Source organism: Bubalus kerabau, chromosome 6, assembly GCF_029407905.1.
Source record: "Bubalus kerabau isolate K-KA32 ecotype Philippines breed swamp buffalo chromosome 6, PCC_UOA_SB_1v2, whole genome shotgun sequence".
NCBI classification, from domain to species: domain Eukaryota; kingdom Metazoa; phylum Chordata; class Mammalia; order Artiodactyla; family Bovidae; genus Bubalus; species Bubalus kerabau.
Window position 1 is genome coordinate 116,403,789 of NC_073629.1, and position 17,780 is coordinate 116,421,568.

Here is a 17,780-nt window from a genome sequence, read left to right on the forward strand (position 1 = left end):
CATCTCACCAGAGAATGCAGGGAATGGGAGTCTGAGTGAAGCGCTTTCCTTGCTGTCAAGGTGGTTGTTGTTCAGTGGCTTAGTTGCGTTTGACTGTTTGTGACCCCATGAACTACAGCACGCCAGGCCTCCCTGTCCATCACCGTCTCCCGGACTTTACTCAAACTCATGTCCATTGAGTCGGTGACGCCATCCAACCATCTCATTCTCTGTCGTCTCCTTCTCCTCCTGCCCTCAATCTTTCCCAGCATCAGGGTCTTTTCCAATGAGTCAGTTCTTCGCATCAGGTGGCCAAAGTATTGGAGCTTCAGCTTCAGCATCAGTCCTTCTGATGAAGGTAATGGGAGTTTATTTCAACCCTTTCCTGACCACGACTTCCTTGCCCTTTCCTCTTTTCCTTTGTGTCGGGTGTGGTAGGAGGGACTGGGGCCTTTTTACACATCACAGCACAAGCATCGCGGCCTGCCTGCTTTCCCATTGGTGAGTGATCCCGGAGAGGGTGGAGCCAGGGCAGAACTGGGGCCCATTGGTGAGTGGCCCAAGAGAGGGTGGAGCCAGGGAGGAACTGGGGCCCATTGGTGAGTGAGCCTGGAGAGGGTGGAGCCAGGGAGGAACTGGGGCCCATTGGTGAGTGAGCCTGGAGAGGGTGGAGCCAGGGAGGAACTGGGGCCCATTGGTGAGTGAGCCTGGAGAGGGTGGAGCCAGGGCGGAACCAGGGCCCCTCCGAAGGCGTCTGCAGACACGGATCCTTCAGATGTCTCCAACAGGGCCTGGCTCTCCCAATGTTGCTCCCACCTGTCCTTGGCCAGTTTCCAGGATGGCAGAAATGATGGACCGGTATCCTCTGCTGAGGAGTCCATGACCCAGGGTACCCCTGGAGGGCTGGCAGGAGGCCACAGCCCCGTAGTCTATGATTTTCACTCCCCGCTACTTTATACTTCCAACTTTCTGTGTGCATGAAATGTTGACCCAGCTGGGCCACTTTTGAGAATCCATCCAGCAGAAACAGACGAGGCACCGAACAAAGCTATGCTTGAGATGATATTTGTCGTGGCAGCATTGTTGTGGCCCAGATGGTCAGCTGCGGCCAGCTGATGCTACTACAGCTGAGATAAAGAACATGTCCTTCGGTTGCAGGGGGAATGGCCAGTAGCGGTCTTCTGGGTCCATCTTTTAAGCCAAAGTCATGGTCCTCCCATGGGGCTTCCCAGGTGGCGGTAAGTGGTAAAGAACTTGCTTGCCAATACAGGTAGACATAACAGACAGGGGTTTGATCCCTGGGTTGGGAAGATCCCCTGGAGGAGGGCATGGCAACACACTCCAGTCAGTATTCTTGCCTGGAGAATCCCATGGACAGAGGAGCCTGGTGGGCTAGAGTCCATAGGGTTGCAAAGAGTCGGACATGACTGAAGCAACTTAGCATGCACGCATGGTCCTCCTGGGCAGAGTCTGGCCAACAGTAGTGATTGAGTAGAAGAAGTTAGTGACTGAAGACCCGCTGAAACACACAGGTAGGACTTCAGAATCTTACTTGCACAGTTTCCTATCGCACAGGTGAGGGCTCGGCTGGGACCACAGCACTGGGCAGTCAGCTGAGACCCTCTGTTGCACAGCAACCTCACACTCTGAGTTGTCCCCCGTGGCCAGGACCTGCCCCTGGCCCAAGTCCATCCAGTGCTCAGTCAGCTCACACTTGAGAACCACTTTCATCACGAGGTCAGTAGCAGCCTGTGCCATGCACGGAATAGTTCCAAAGGAATTGCTGGTTCAGTAATCATCTCTTCTCACTCATGGTCATTCTTCCCTCCCTTTTCCACACATACTTCTCTGTCCCCGAAATGTTCCACAGTCCCCAGGAAGGGACCACCACATGATGGACGTTTCCTGTGAATGTTTGCAGAATAGATGAGATGGCAGGGATGGGCTGAGGAGTGGAGGTCACCCAAGCAGGCAAAAAAAAAAGGGCATTCCTTGAATATTTGTACATTTGCTTATTGGAGATGGCAGAATAGCCTGCATTCTATTAATAAACAAAGATACTTATTCATAGGTATGATACTTATATGTATGATACTTATTCATATGTACTCAAGATACATGCCTTTACATTTAGAATAAGAGATTTCCAGCATGGCCGGGGCTTAACAGAGCATGTTCCCCGTCCCAAACTGACCAAGAGCAGTGCTGGCCACGCTCCACTTGAGGGCACTGTGGTCCCAGGGTTGTTCTGGTGTCTCTTCAGCTGGATCCCTGGGCAGGTGCCTGACTGGTCCAGCTCTTCATCAAACTTTCAGTGCACTCCTTGAAGAATGGGAGCGGTCTCCATCCTCATCGGGGACAGAAGCCTTGAGCTGAGTGTCTGGTTCTTTGGGGCTGGCTTTGCACAGAGCCCTGGCTGTCATGGCCATCGGAGAAGTGATGCCAGTCTCTGCAGGTGTGGCAAGCTCTCAGCTGCCGTCCACATAGGGGTGCCTGTCCCAGTTCAGTTCCTTACTGGTGGGAGAGAGGCTGGGTCCACCTTCCACAGAGCTGAGGGTCTGGGGTGGAGCGCCCCTTGGTGCTGGCCTGCAGCAAGCTCACCGCCCAGCCTCGGGAGCCAAGCCCACGAAGCCACAATAGAAACCTGTGTGGTCAGGTTGTCATCTTAGTGTCGGCTGACTGATCGTGCCTCCTTTTCCCGGGACCAGCAGAGAGGGCAGGAATGGGCTTCACCAAGGTCGGGCGCCACCCGTGTCCAGATCTGGAGCCTTTGGAGGACGGCAGAGGCCCGTCTGTAGATGCAGGCCGAGCCCACACAGCTCATACGCTCTCCTGCCACTGGACACGGCACCATCGTGCTCCGGGGACGAACACAAAACCTCTGTCATCCTGCGTCCCTTCAGCTCATTACCATAAACACTATTAAATCCTGGCAGCACAATAATCCCTTCCCTGTGTATGTGTGAGCATGTATTATGCAAGATTCAAAGTCACTTGATGCCAGGAGGACAGTAAAGAGACTCTCTGCATAGGGCAGAAATAATTTGCAAGACCAACTTGGGGTAGAGGGTTCTCAAATGAACTCCAGTGGTCCCACAGCTTTCAGAGGGCCAGGCAGACACCCCTTTTGATGAGCTGCGTAACAAAAGGCCCTTGGCTGGGGGCATTATAATTTGCTCTAACCAGTTCCAAAGGACTCCTGTTTTCAATGATGTAGAGAGACATACTAATGTCACAGGACGTGGGCATTGTACTTAGTATAAATACACACACAAAAGCTATGCGAGGGTATTTTGGATGTCTGGTTGGGGCGGATGTAATTAAATTTACCTTCAAGAACCCTTTGAAGTCTGTGGCTAACTGTTTTATATAAAGCTAAGGTTCCCCATCAGCTCATCCTTCAGTTGTAGAATTCTCGCAAATTGGGAAAGTTGCTGAGGCAGAATCAATTAGTTTCCACTTGGAGTAAATTCTGTCCTTTAGGACGGAGGCTGTCATCCCCACTCTGGCTGTTGCAGGTCACCTAGCGGGGTGACCTGCTGTGCTCAGGGAGCCATGGGAGCCCCCAGGACCCAGTGTGGGTTTGGGCACTGAGCCCTGCACCCTGCTGTGTGCCGTGGGGAGCCTGAGGTTTCTGGTTGGCACTAGCTTCTGCTAGGCCCAGCCCTGCTAGGGTACCACCCAAGAAGACCTCCCCACCACTGAGCCCCATGAACTTGGCAGCCTGGCTGGTGAGGGAAGTTTCAAATCTCACTGGTGGATGATGTTGGAAGTGGCCTGTGTGTGCCACACCCAGAGCAGAAGCCCAGCAAGTGGGCTTCTCCTTTTTTTTTTTTCTTCTCTTGTATTTATTATTATTATTTTTTTATTGAAGTATAGCTGATCTAGAGTATTGTGTTAGTTTCAGGTTTATGGCACGGTAATTCAGTTATTTATGTACATGCACTAAATTGCTTCAGTTGCGTCTGATTCTTTGCAACCCTATGGACTGTAGCCTGCCAGTTTTCTCTGTCCATGGGATTCTTCAGGCAAGAATATTGGAGTAGGTTGCCATTTCCTCCTCCAGGGGATCTTCCTGACCCAGGGATCGAACCCAAGTCTCTCATGTCTCCTGCATTTGCAGATGGGTTCTTTACGGCTAGAACCACCTGGGAAGCCCCATTTATACACATAAGTTCAGTTCAGTCACTCAGTTGTGTTTGACTCAGCAACCCCATGGACTGCAGCACACCAAGCCTCCCTATCCATCACCAACTCCTGGAGCATACTCAAACTTGCCCATTGAGTCAGTGATGCCATCCAACCATCTCATCCTCTGTCATCCCCTTCTCCTACTGCCTTCAATCTTTCCCAGCATCAGGTTGTTTTCCAAGGAGTCAGTTCTTCGCATCAGGTGGCCAAAGTGTTGGAGTTTCAGCTTCAGCAACAGTTCTTCCAATGAATATTCAGGACTGATTTCCTTTAGGATTGACTGGTCGGATCTCCTTGCAGTCCAAGGAACTCTCAAGAGTCTTCTCCAACACCACAGTTCAAAAGCATCAATTCTTTGGCGCTCAGCTTTCTTCACAGTCCAACTCTCATGTCCATACATGATGACTGGAAAATCCATAGCTTTGACTAGATGGACCTTTGTTGGCAAAGTAATGTCTCTGCTTTTTAGTATGCTGTCTAAATTGGTCATAGCTATATATACATATATTGATATAATTCAGTTATTTATATACATATATCCTTTTTCAGATTCTTTTTGCTCATAGTTTATTACCAATATTAATATAATTCCCTGTGCTATACAGTAGGTCCTTGTTGGTTATCTATTTTATATATATATATATAGTGTATGTGTGTGTTAATCCCAAGCTCCTAATTTATCCCTCTCCTCCCCCATTCCCCTTTGGTAACCATAAGTTTGTTTTCTATGTCTGTAAATCTCTTTTTGTTTTGCCAATAAGTTCATTTGTACCTTTTTTTTTTAATTTCACAAATATGCAGTATCATATGATATTTGTCTTTCTCTGTATGGCTTGCTTCACTTAGTATGATAATCTGCCTCAAATTGCATTATTTCCTTCTTTTTTATGACTGAGTAATACTCCATTGAGTCAGTGATGAGTTGGTGGCTCAACAGACATAAGTTTGAACAAACTCCAGGAGATGGTGAAGGACAGAGGAGCCTGGCGTGCTGCAATCCATGGGGTCACAAAGAGTCAGACTGAACAACAACATTTAATTGTATATATGTACCATACATTATTTTATCCGTTTGTCTGTTGATTGGACATCTCTGCAAGTGGGCTTCTAAAGTGCCGGCACCACCTCCCCTTCAAGTCCTGGATGGTGAGCAAAGTGCCTTTATTGTATTTGTGTCATAACTCAACAAAATCACGAATGCACATCCCCTCTCACGAGTGTTCATGTTTTGATAAAAGACTATTGGAAAGTTCTCCTTCAGAAGAAAGACTCTAAAGGCAGTTTCAGGTGGTGAGAGCGCATCTGTGCTGAGTCACTTTAGTCGTGTCTGACTCTGCAGGGGCAGACGAATATTGCCCCTGCTCTCCAGGGCGAGGAAGACCTCTCACCAGACAGGGCTCCAGCCCTAAATCTGTAATTCTGGGACATAAAATCAGCCAGGATGTTCAGAGAATCACATGCAGAGCATGGCAGCCCTGACTCCAGCTGTTTATCTTCTTCATCAGCACTGGGCCTGCTTCTGTTGGGGTAGCCCCCGCCCTGACCCCGGCACGCTGCTCTGTTCACTGTAGAGATGCTGAATATTGGGCTGCAGGCAGAGGACCCTGGCTCGTGATGCTGCGGGTGCTGCCCTCGGGGATGCGTCCGAGCCCAGGTGTTCAGGAGTCTGGTGAGCCTGGTCACAGTCTTCTTATCACCAGTGGCCCTGATGACTGTCGTGGGTTAAGGCTTAAGACCTCCTTCTCTGGAGTGCTTCCATCCCAAGGGCAACAGGAACTCAGAGCTAGAAGGATGTTTATGAGGCTCACCCCCAGGTCTTTCACAGATGAGGAAACACACGTGGCTCCCTGGGGACCCCCAGGAAGGGCCCTGCACCACCGGTGTTCAGCTTCCCTCCCCGTCCCCCGGGTCGTGCTGTGGTCTGGTGGTGTCTGGAGCAACTCTGTGACTTTGGGAAGGCTGACAACCTCTCTGAGCTCCGTGTGGAGAGCGGGGAGTCTGGTTTGGGTTTTTTGTGGCTGCATTCTTCTGAGCGGCCCTTCCTGCTCCCTGTGCAGCGGGGAGCCATGGGAGGGGGGCCAAGTCAACCTTTTCTGCTGCAGCGGGAAGCCCTCAACCCCCTCCCATGGGGATCAGGAGGCGGATGTCTTCACCATGCACTCGCTCAGTGCAGCTCGTAAACACACTGCGCGGCCCAGGAGCACCTGCGGGGATGCCTCCCTTTTGTGCTGCTCTCCGGGGGAGCCCTGAGGCTCAGGGATGCCGGCGTCAGGGGCATCTGCCATCAGCCCTGCTGAGAAAGTGGGGGTCACGGGGGTGTGTGCATGCATGTGTGCACGTGAACACGTGTTCATGGGTGTGTGGGTGTGCGTGGGTTTATAGGGGTGGGATGTGTACATATGTGGGTATCCGTGCATGTGTGTTTTATGTCTGTGTGTTTACATGTGTGTGCATGTGTGTGTGTGGCTCGTGTGTTTCTGTGTGCAGTGTTATGTGTTGTGTGTGTGTGGATGTGTATGGTTGGACTGGCTCAAGGTCACCCAGCTTGCTTGTGAGTCTGGACTCAGCCGGGCCCAGACCACGGGGCTTTCCAAGAAGCCACAGCCCTCCTCCCAGACGCTGGCTGATGTCCTTCCAAATGGGCTGGGAGAGACCTGCGAACAGGCTGGAGCGGTGGTCTCTCTACCCAGGGGCTCTAGAGATGAGCCCGTGGTGTCCCCGAGGGGGCGACAGAGGCCTCCCAGACCCCAGATGGGCCCACAAGGGAAACGGTCAAGGGGAAGGGCTGGGGATGGTGGTGGTGGGGGGACCCTGCAGAGGGTCCAGGCTTCTGCAGGTACACCCTTGCCCTGGGGAGGCAGGGCTGTCCCAGGGCAACCCTCCATCACATCACCACACTGCACTGTTGTCTCAGGAAGCCGGGGACCTGCCGTGGAAGAGCAGGTGGTGTTCACAGAGACCTCACCAGGTACCCGGCTCTGCTGGGTACACTGGTCAGAGCTGGGATCGCTCCTCACCGCAGCTCGAGGCAGAGACCAAACTCCTGCCCAATGAAGACACGGAGGGTACAGGGCCAGCAAGGGCGGTGGGTCAGTCAAGGCCTCTGCTCTAAACCTCTAGAATTGATAGTGGAGACAGAATTTCTAAGATGCTTAATCTCTAGGCCAAAAGAGAGAGACCCAGTCCGTTTGCCATGTGGAGGACCTGGGTGAGCTGCCCTGTGTGAAGAGAGAGACTTCTGAGGACAGTTCAGTGGGTGTGGGTTGGGGGAGTTGGAGGGTGGGGGTGGGTGTGAGGGCGGAGTAGGGGGGCAGAGGCCAGGACTCCTGGAGGCAGACTCCTGGGCTCTGGGTTATCGCCCCAAAGCCCAATATGCAAAGTGCACTGTGAATGTCTATGAGGCGATAAACCCATAGGGAGTGCATTCCATGTGCCAGGGGCCCTAAATACGCCGTCTTAGGTAGTTATATGGACAGTAAGTGCAGCCGTTTTGAAGAGCTAAGCAATCAGACAGACCTGCCATATACTCGCGGAATCTCAGATTCTCCATCCAGAAATCGTTGCTAAGCTGGATCCCTTAGGCTAAGTCTTAGGGTGGGTGCCCCGGTCTCCACACCCCTTGTTCGGATCTGGCTCCATGCAGCCGGTACATAAGTCTTTTATTGATGGCCCCTCCCCCTCTAGACTGCAAAGCAGTTGCCTTGAGCATCTTGGCGCATAGAAGGTGCTCAGTAATAGACTTGGAGAATGAACCCCACATCCCTGCATGCTGCAACCGTGTCTTCTAATGGCTGGGGATGGATAAGGGGACCACCCATCAGTGAATGAGTGATTCTAACAGTGCATTGTGCCAAGTTGCTCAGTCGTGTCCAACTCTTCTCAACCCTGTGGACTGTAGCCCGCCAGGCTCCCCTGTCCATGGGATTCTCCAGGCAAGAATACTGGAGTGGGTTGCCATTTCTTTCTCCAGGGGATCTTCTCCACTCAGGGATCAAACCTTCGTCTGCCTCCTGCGTTGGCAGGTGGGTTCTTTCCCACTAGTACCACCTGGGAAGCCTAGTGGTGCAGGGAGACATATTATGGGTTAAGATCCCTTTGATTTTCCAAACCTTACTGTTGAAGTAGCTGCCCTCTTGGTTTCAAACCCATTGGTCTTTTGTGGTTTCTCTGTGCTTGTTAGTATCGTCAGCTGCTGCTGCTAAGTCGCTTCAGTCGTGTCCGACTCTGTGTGACCCCATAGATGGCAGCCCACCAGGCTCCCCCATCCCTGGGATTCTCCAGGCAAGAACACTGGAGTGGGTTAGTATCATCTACGCTTCTCTTAAAATCTTCAGACCTGCAGGGGCACCAGAAGCCAAAAGTAGCTTGGGCCCCTTAAAGTCATTCATTAGTGGCTGAAGCTGGCGTCACTCTTTGAAATAACCATGTGGCACCGCCCGCAGTTACTGTCTTCATATCACACATGACGGAGCATTAGGAAGAACCTCAAAATAGTTTCTGGAGCGTTGTGCACTTGAACTTTGCGGACGTGCTCAGTCATATCCTGCTCTTTGAGGCCCCATGCACTGTAGCCCACCAGGCTCCTCTGTCCACGGGCTTCCCCAGGCAAGAATACTGGAGTGGGTTGCCATTCCCTCTGCTAGCGGATCTTCCCAACCCAGGGATCGAACTCGTGTCTCCTGGTTTGGCAGGTGAGTTCTTTAGCATCTTTGCCACCTGGGAAGCCTCAGCGTTAGGGTGTCCTAAACCATCTAGTTCTGGACGGAGGTGTCTGTTTAAGGACTGACAGTCTCAGGAACATGCTCAAAAGAATGCTGCGTTAGCCTGCAGTCGTTCTGGGTCCAAAAACAGGGTAAGCTGAGGGCAGAGCCACCGAGAGCTTTAATTCCACTTTAGTCAGATTTCATTGCACAGAAGCTCCTTTAATGAGGGTTAATGACATTCATTACTGTCTCCTTCACTTAAGAACATGCTCAGGAGGGGTGGATTGTCACATCAGGCCCAGGAGCAGCTCAGGCCCCAGCTCAGAAGTGTCTGTTTGTCCTTCCTTCCCGCAGTCCCTTCCTTCTTCCCCTCTCTGCATGCTTTTATTTTCCTTTCCTCCCATCAGTCAAGGCTGTCATTTCTCTGCATCAGGTCAGAACAGGGGTTGTAGCACATGGCTGCATCATTTTCCCAGGAAGACCTCGGATATTAAACATGGATTGTGGGGCTTCTCTGGTGGCCCAGTGGTTAAAAATCTGCACTTCCATTGCGTGGAGCACAGGTTTGACTTCTGGTTGGGGAACTAAGATCCTGCATGCTGAATGGCGTGGCCAAAAAGTAAGTAAAAATAAATTAAACATGGATCCCTTACGGTTTGATGAGCTGGCCAGTGGACAACGATGTAGTGATTCTCATGGCTTTATAACCTAGATTCTATTATTTGCAATGAACACCAAACCCCAGAGCCTTGAAGTTCTTGTCTGGGATCAAAACCAAGGATTTGCTCCCATGACACTTGAAAAGAGGGGGCTCACCCTGGAAAGATGAAGGTTTCCCTGCTCTCTGGGCTCAGAGTGGGGAGTCTGTCCACCCCTCAGGCCTCTTGGAGCCTTGGCCAGACATGGTCTGGGGTGGTTAAGGGGTCAGCAGGCTGACAGGCTGAAGTCGGGGTTCCTTTGGCGAATCTATGGCGGTGAACTTGGAAAAGTGGTTTGCTCGAGAGAACAGATTCAGAGACGTAGAGAGCAGATTTGGTGCATGTGGGCCCGGGGCTATTTCTTTCTCTCCTAATCTGTGTCCATGTCCTGTACAGACGCAGGCTGAGGGGTCTATGCTGATGGCCAGAAGATGCCTGGGAACCACTGCTCGTTTCGGGCATTAAAGATCTAACCCATTGAAACTCTCGGGAAAGCCTGGAGATGAAGCTGGGTCTATAGAGAAGGAGATTGTAGAACTTTCTGTGCCATAGCCCCAAACGGTGCAACAGTTAATTTGAATTAAATTTAATTAAGTTTACCCCACCTCAGCTTGTCTCCTTCCTCTGTGTTCTCACAGTTTAGAAGTGGGTCACTTACTGTCTTCTACCAAGTAGCCATTCATGTTCTTACAAAACTGAAACTTATCTTTGACCTTCATCTTTCTAGTCTTTAATTCTTTTTTTTCCTTAGCATTTGTTTTACTCCTTTGTTTAGCATTTCTCTTCTATAATTCTTATCCCATTTTATTTTTGGCTACACCTCACGGGCTCTTAGGTCCCCGACCAGGGATTGAACCCAGGGCCACTGGATCGCTGGGGAAGTGCCCACTCCATTTTCATGCTGTGCTTTTCATCTAGCTGTTGGGCTGCCGGTGCTCCAGTGCTTCCAAAGATCAGTCACCTGGGAACTGAGGCAACGACTTCAGCCTCCGTGTTCCAAATATTAGTTCTGTGGCCCTGGGTCTCAGCCTCCCCATCTTTAAAGTCAGAAGATTGAAATCATTAATTTAAAAACCCTTTTTTAGCTTTAGCAACCAAATTACTGAGTCAGTTCAAGAAAAAGTTTTTATTCCATTATTTAAAGTATATGAATAGAGCAAAGAATTAATTTATTAAAATATGTGCAAGATAATATATGGTATACGTGAATTAATACAGACCTAGTAGTATCAATGACAGACTGAACGTACTAGTTGTCAAATTAGAATATTTTCTAACTATCAACATTTAAATCTGGCAACTAGTACTGTTGGGATGAAGTATTCAACTTGTGGAGTGATTGTGGAGAGATTGTGGAGTATGTGAAGAGTGAGTTTGGGTTATATACAAACTTTACATAGGCTAAGAAACAGTTACAAGCTGTAGAAATGGTTGTTATGGACAACTAACTTGGTGGTCAACCTATGAAGACCTGAGTGGGAGCGGGGCTGATGGGCATGGGGCATCAATGCGGGTCTTCAGATGGGCAATGGTCAGTCTCCTCTGTCAAGTCAGAGACACCCGCATGCCCGGCTCCTCAGAAAGGCATTACTTTTTCTTTTTCTCCTTTTTCCCTTTCTTCTCCTTTTTTCCTTTGTCCTTTTCATTTTCTTTGTTACCTCCTGTTAATGCCAAGGCTCGCTTTTTACCCATAGGGGTCTTGGCATACCAGTCCTGAAATCAAACAGATGTTTAGGAAAATATGAAAATGCAATGAATTCACTGGTATGCCCTTAAAAATACAGACAAGCTTGCTGAAAGGAAGGGGGCAAGCAGCCATTAAACGCTGGGCTTTTAAGGTATGTTCTTTCTTAGTGGGTTTTGTATATTTCTACACTATTTGAAACGTTCACCTTAAAGAGTTAACAGAGAGACTACTTGCCAGGTCAAACCAAGAGCCCTTCCCACTAAGTCACCTGACTTCCTGGGGGTCTTGCTCTAACCTCAAGTAACCAAGGTTTCCTTGATAATGTGAGTAGCTCCCTGTGGTTCAGACAAGACCACCAGCTGGACCGATGGCCAACTGTGAACCTTGGGAGGGCTTCAAACACTCTGAGGGACACTGTTGGAAACAAGACAGAAACACTGGAGCCAAAAGATCCCGAAAGCACTCAATAATCACAACTGGCCCTGTAATGACGTGTTTCTCAACCTTCACTTTTATTTGAAATCTGAGAAACACTTTGGCTTGCAAACTCTGTAGTCGTATTTCAGTAAATGACTATTGTTTGTGCTTATGCTTAGTTGCTCAGCTGTGTCCGACTGTGACCCCATGGACTGCAGCATGCCAGGACTGCATGTCCATCACCAACCCCTAGAGCTTGCTCAAACTCATGTCCATCGCATCGGTGATGCCATCCAACCATCTCATCCTCTGTCGGCCCCTTCTCCTCCTTCCTTCAATCTTTCCCAGTATCAGGGTCTTTTCCAATGAGTCAGTTCTTCACATCAGGTGGCCAAAGTATTGGAGTTTCGGCTTCAGCATCAGTCTTTCCAATGAATATTCAGGCTGACTCCCTTTAGGATGGACTGGATGGATCTCCTTGCAGTCCAAGGGACTTTCAAGAGTCTTCTCCAACACCGCAGTTCAAAAGCATCAATTCTTCAGCACTCAGCTTTCATTATGGTACACAACTCTCACATTCATACATGACTACTGGAAAAACCATAGCTTTGACTAGATGGACCTTTGTTGGCAAGGTAATGTCTCTGCTTTTTAATATGTTGTCTAGGCTTTTCTATAGCTTTTCTTCCAAGGAGAAAGCCATTTCCTCCTCCAGGGGATCTTTCCGACCCAGGGATTGAACCTGTGTCTCTTGCACTGCAGGTGGATTCTTTACCCAAGGAACCATCAGGAAGCCCTTAAATGACTATAATAAACATTGTTTATCAATTCTCCTATTGATGGACTTAGAGGTGATTTTCAATTTTTTGTCATTATGAATGCTGTTGAAATTCACAAGTTTAATGTATATGAGAAAGCTTATATTAGAAAGTTTCTCTGGGGCATATACCCAGAAAAAGAATTCCTGGGGTTGTAGGTAGGTAATGAGCCTCTTCAATTTTATCTCTGAAGGGGTGTGAGTAGGACACTATCTCAGTCTTTGTGTGTCTTAAAATGTCTGCATTTTCTCCCATCTCTTGGATGCTGGTTTGTGTGTAAGTATGTGTGCTGTGTGCTCAGTCATGTCTCTGTGACCTCACGGACTGTAGCCCATCAGGCTTCTCTGCCTATGGGATTCTCCAGACAAGAATACTGGAGTAGGTTGTCATTTCCCCATCTAGCAGATCTTCCTGACCCGGGGATTGAACCTGTGTCTCTTGCGTCTCTGGCATTGCCAGAATTCTTTACCACTCTGATTCCTGAGAATCCCCTGGAGGCTAGTTTTGCTGGATATAGATTTTAGGCAGCCAGTTATTTTTCCTCAGCACTTTGAAGATAGGCTTTCACTTTCTTCTGGTGCTAATTGTTGCCAAGGAGACGTCTAATTTCCCCACTGCTTCTCTGCAGGTAATCTGGTATCATAAGACTGGCTTGTCATCTTGTTCTCAGTTTGACAATAATGTATGTAGATATAGATCTGTTTTACTCATTTGGCTGGGCATGTGGAATTTGTTTTTAATCTAAGAATTCATGTATTCAAGTTAAGAAAGTTCTTAGCAAGTATTTCTTCAAATAATCGTTCTTCTGGTATTTCCTCTCTTCTTCCAAAACTATTATCTGGGTGCCAATGTTTTCAAAGGCTGTCACTTGCCATTTATAGGTTTTATCTGTTTATTTTTTTGTGCTGCTTTCTGAGGGAGGTCCCTAGGACCATCATCCATTCCACTAATATGTTCTTTGGCCATGTCTAGCCTGGCATTCACATCTCTTTTGTTTTTTGACTTTTTATGTTAGTGACTATATTTTTCATTTCTAAGCTTTCTGTGTTTTTTTTTTTAATATAATTATCTGTTTTTACTCCATTTCTGCCCATCTTTGTTTCAAAACTTTGTATGTTTCTCTAATGGAAGTTACGGTTTCATTATACTAATCTAATTATATTAATATAATCTAACATAATGGATTAAAATCTAACGTAATTAGATTTTTGTTTAAATTATTGTCTTTTAATCATTTCTGTTTGAAGACTGTACTCAGCACTAGATTTTCTGAAATGTTTTGGAATTTTGATTTTCAGATTTATCTTGGCCTCTCTCTCTTTCTCTCGTTATGCCTCCATTCCTGAGCAGTGCTGAAGTTGCTTCCATGTGTTCTCTAAACCCACATTCAGAACCAAGTCTTCCCGGATGGATGTTTAGAAGTCTTACAGGATGCTCCTTGGTGATATTGGGATGTCAAAGATCTAGTCATGGAGGCAGCAGATTTGTCATTGTATCTGCCACGACTCCTAACCCTTTTTGCTTTCTATTCCTATTTCTCTCTATGCTACATGCCATGCATCTGGCTGTCCCTGTGTTTGAGATTTATCTTTGTTTCTGGCACTTGGGGATTTTGTCATTCTTCTTTTAGCTTTGGCTTACCTTTCAACCAAATGTGAGGTGGCCAAGCACTTAAGGTGACAGACTGCTAATTTACTGAGACACAGGATGGACTGCGTTCAATGGCACTGGCTTCGGAGTAAGGTCTGAACGTCAGCTCTGCTCCTTTTAAGCTGTGTCACCTGGAACAAGTCATGTGCCTCTTGTGGTTCTCTTTTTCTGGTTCTGTTTTATTTGGGCTGCTGTAGCACATTGCTGCACACTTAGTGCTGAAAACAAAGCACTTAATATCTTAAGTTCTGTAGGTCAGAAGCCCAAAATGGGTCTCATGGGGCTAAAATCCAGGTGTCTGCAGGCTGTATTCCTTTCTGGAGCTCCGGGGGAGAATCCGTCCCCTTGTCTCTTGTAGCTTCCAGAGGCCACCTGCTCTCCTGGCTGGTGGCCTCGTCTCCACCTCTGGGCGGCAGTGCTGGGCTACCTGGCGGTCCAGTGACTCCTCATGCTGCCGTCTTTCTGTTTCTTTTCTGACGCCCTCTTCTAATTTTTATGAGTACACTGGACTCACGAGGATAATTCAGGGTGATCTGTCTTCACGCCCGCTGATTAGCAGCCTTACTTTATCTGAATTCCCCTTTGCCATGCAACCTGACAAATTCCCAGGTTCCAGGGACTCGGGTGTAGACCTCTTTGAAACTGACGATAACCCAGTTTCTTCATCTGCAAAATAGAGCAACGGTGAGGTCTGAATCCATAGGGTGCCTGGCTAATAGTCACAACAGTATTAGCTAACATTGTTATGACTATTACATTCTTATCATTCAGTATGTTCTCCATCACATCCACGGAGCAGGTACATGTGTCTGGAGAACCTGTAAGAAAGATCTCAGTCTGACACACTATCAGCAGCAGAGTTAGGCGGAACTTCTCAGGGTGACGATGCTAGACCTGGTTACCAGCATCTACAGCCATGCAATCTCATGATCTGGAAGAGTGACAGTGTCATTCCATCTGTCCATCTGCTCAATCCATTTGCCACTCAACAAGTTAACTGAACGTCTAGCTGGGGCCAGGTGCTGTGTGAATCCTGGAGTAAAGACAGGAAGCGGAAATGGATGGGCGGGGTGGGTGAGTCATGATGGTGGTAAAATGATTTAGTTCCTTTGAAAATCGAGCATGATGGGACTCTGCTCAGTGTTATGTGGCAGCCTGGATGGGAAGGGAGCTTGGGGGAGAAAAGATCCACGTATCTGTATGGCCGAGTCTCCTCGCTGCTCACCTGAAACTATCAGAACACTGTTAATTGGCTACACCCCACTACGAAATAAAAAGTTTGAGGTTAAAAAAACCCCAACGAAAACGAGTATGAGAAGCAGATGCAAGAAACATATGCGTTCTCACCCCAGGTTATAAAATGGCAACACTTCCTTCTTTGGATTAATATGATGGATTCTAGTCACTGGATCTCAAGTACCTGAAACAGGTAGAAAGCTTCTAGAGATTATTTCAGACAGTAAAAAAAACCCAGCTAAGAGAAAACACCCAAACCTAGTTCCTCAAAATAGGGAGGAACATTGTCATTTTACAAAGGAGAAATAACCTGGGGATTTCTAACAAGAATATTATTGCTTGAAGAGGATTAATATTTGCAGTCAACACTAACAAGGTTTAAATAGTTAGTGCGTATAATTCAGACGCTGGCCAAAACTTCAACTTGGAGTCGTAAATATTTCTTCTGACTTTTCTAGAGCAAGGATCAGGGAACTGTGGCTGATGGGCCAAAGTTGGTCTGTTGTCTGTTTTTGCAAATAAAGTTTCATTGGCACCTGGCCACATCCATTCATTTATTTGCTGTGTCTGGACACTTTTGAGGCAGGACCTAGAGTTAAACAGTTGGGATAGAGACCATGTAGTTTCTGAAGCCTAAAACATTTACTGTCTGGCCCTTTAAGGAAAAAGTCTGTCAACTCGTGTGCAGACCATTATTTTTGGAATCAGCGTGGTGACTATTTTCATCTTCATTGACCCATCAGTGGCAAAGCAGAAGGGGAACAGTTTCTAGAGTTGGTGGAAACATGACCCATTGTAGAGGGAATTTCCCTAATCCCAGGCAGGCTATCAGAGATGAGAGGTTTGAACAAAAATTCCAACTCTCTTTCTGGTGACTGAATGGCCAAGATGGTGATGGATATAATTTCATGGATACAGTTTCCCTTCTTTTTATTCCTAGTTGGCCAAGAAAACTACCTTCAGGTCCAGAAAGAGGACTCAACAGTGCTCATTGCTATGAAAAGGGTTTGAAGGGGCGCCTGCTGGCCTGGGCCTTGGTGGGTGAGGGTGAGGGGGTGTAATTCTGACAGTGCTTGGAGAAGGCACATCACTCTTGGATGGTTCTTTTCCTCCTATAGCAGAGGGACCTGGAAGAAAACAATTCTGTGAACATCTCAGAATGTGTTCAAAAATTAGAAAACTAAATCCAGCTGAATCTTCTCGTGATTTCCTATCACAAGTGAACCCAGGCACATATGAGACAAACCAGCATTGGCTGGAAGTACACTGTTTAGGGGATGGTTTTCTCCAGGCAAAACCTGTTCCGTTATGTGAATTGTGAAAGTAAAAACCAATGAGAACAGGTGTGTGTGTGTGTGCGTGTGTGTGTGTGCAAATCCAATAGTTCTGAAGCTGCTACTCAATTCTGCAATTTGACTGTTCTCTTATAAGGTTTTCTTATGGCTCAACTGATAAAGAATCTGCCTGCAATGCGGAAGACCTGGGTTCAATCCCTGGGTTGAGAAGATCCTCTGGAGCAGGGAAAGGCTACCCACTGCAGTATTCTGGCCTGGAGAATTCCATGGACTGTATAGTCCATGGGGTCACAAAGAGTTGGACACGACTGAGCGACTTTCACTTTCACTTATAAGGTTACGGATCACAATTTTCCTAAGATTTAGAAGACACATGTTTTATTGCTAAGGCCAGAAGACACTGTGGACCCCAAATTTCATGTTTCCAAATTTCACTGGATATGGCAGAGTCCAAATGCATGAATAGAGGAGGGTGGCGGTGTCGTGTATGACAAGCCTTTGTTGCTGAGACATGCGTTGCATTTACCTTAAAGCTGTCTTCTTCCTCCTGGTAGACAGGATTCATGCTGGTGAGAGAGGCGATGAACTCGAGGGCAGTGAGTGGCTTGTGGGACTGCTGGCGGAGTCTCCGCTCCGTGAGCACCTCCTTCACCACTTGGACAATGTGTCCCTGCGTGAAGCCGTCCGTGATCTTCGCCAGGCAACTGACACTCAGGGTGTCCGTGATGACGCCACCGTGCCGCTGAATGATCTCCTTCCACAGAACTGTTGTGTCCAAGACGATGGTAAAGACAGAGAACGAGAGTCAGCAGAGAGAAAACAGGGTTAACCCAGTCCCCGGGACAAAGCTGCCTCTCACCAAGAAAGGAGAGCACAGGGGTCTGCTCCAATTTGTAATTCAAATGAGCATGGGGCCAAAGAACCAAACACTTTGCCTCGAGTGATTTTTCACCCACAAGGCATGCACATCGATGGCCCTGAGCTCTACAGATCCCTGAGTCCCTTGTGAATTGACAAAACATTTAATAAGGGCCAGTATACACTATCATATGTATTAATACAACAGATCGCTAGCAGGAAGCAGCTGTACAGCTCCGCAAACTTTG

The 17,780-nt window shown here is 47.9% G+C and overlaps 1 protein-coding gene across 1 annotated transcript in view; it reads right to left on the minus strand.

Annotated features, from left to right (window-relative positions):
- Window positions 1–11,158: 11,158 nt before the first annotated feature.
- The window catches only part of IQCA1 (IQ motif containing with AAA domain 1), a 185,278-nt gene continuing 178,656 nt past the window's right edge, over window positions 11,159–17,780 (minus strand). Inside the window, exons 18-19 of the mRNA XM_055586542.1 lie at window positions 17,201–17,439; window positions 11,159–11,284 (exon numbers count right to left, since the gene is read on the minus strand). Coding sequence (XP_055442517.1) covers window positions 11,159–11,284; window positions 17,201–17,439 — 365 coding nt within the window. The remainder of the gene's footprint in view (window positions 11,285–17,200; window positions 17,440–17,780) is intronic.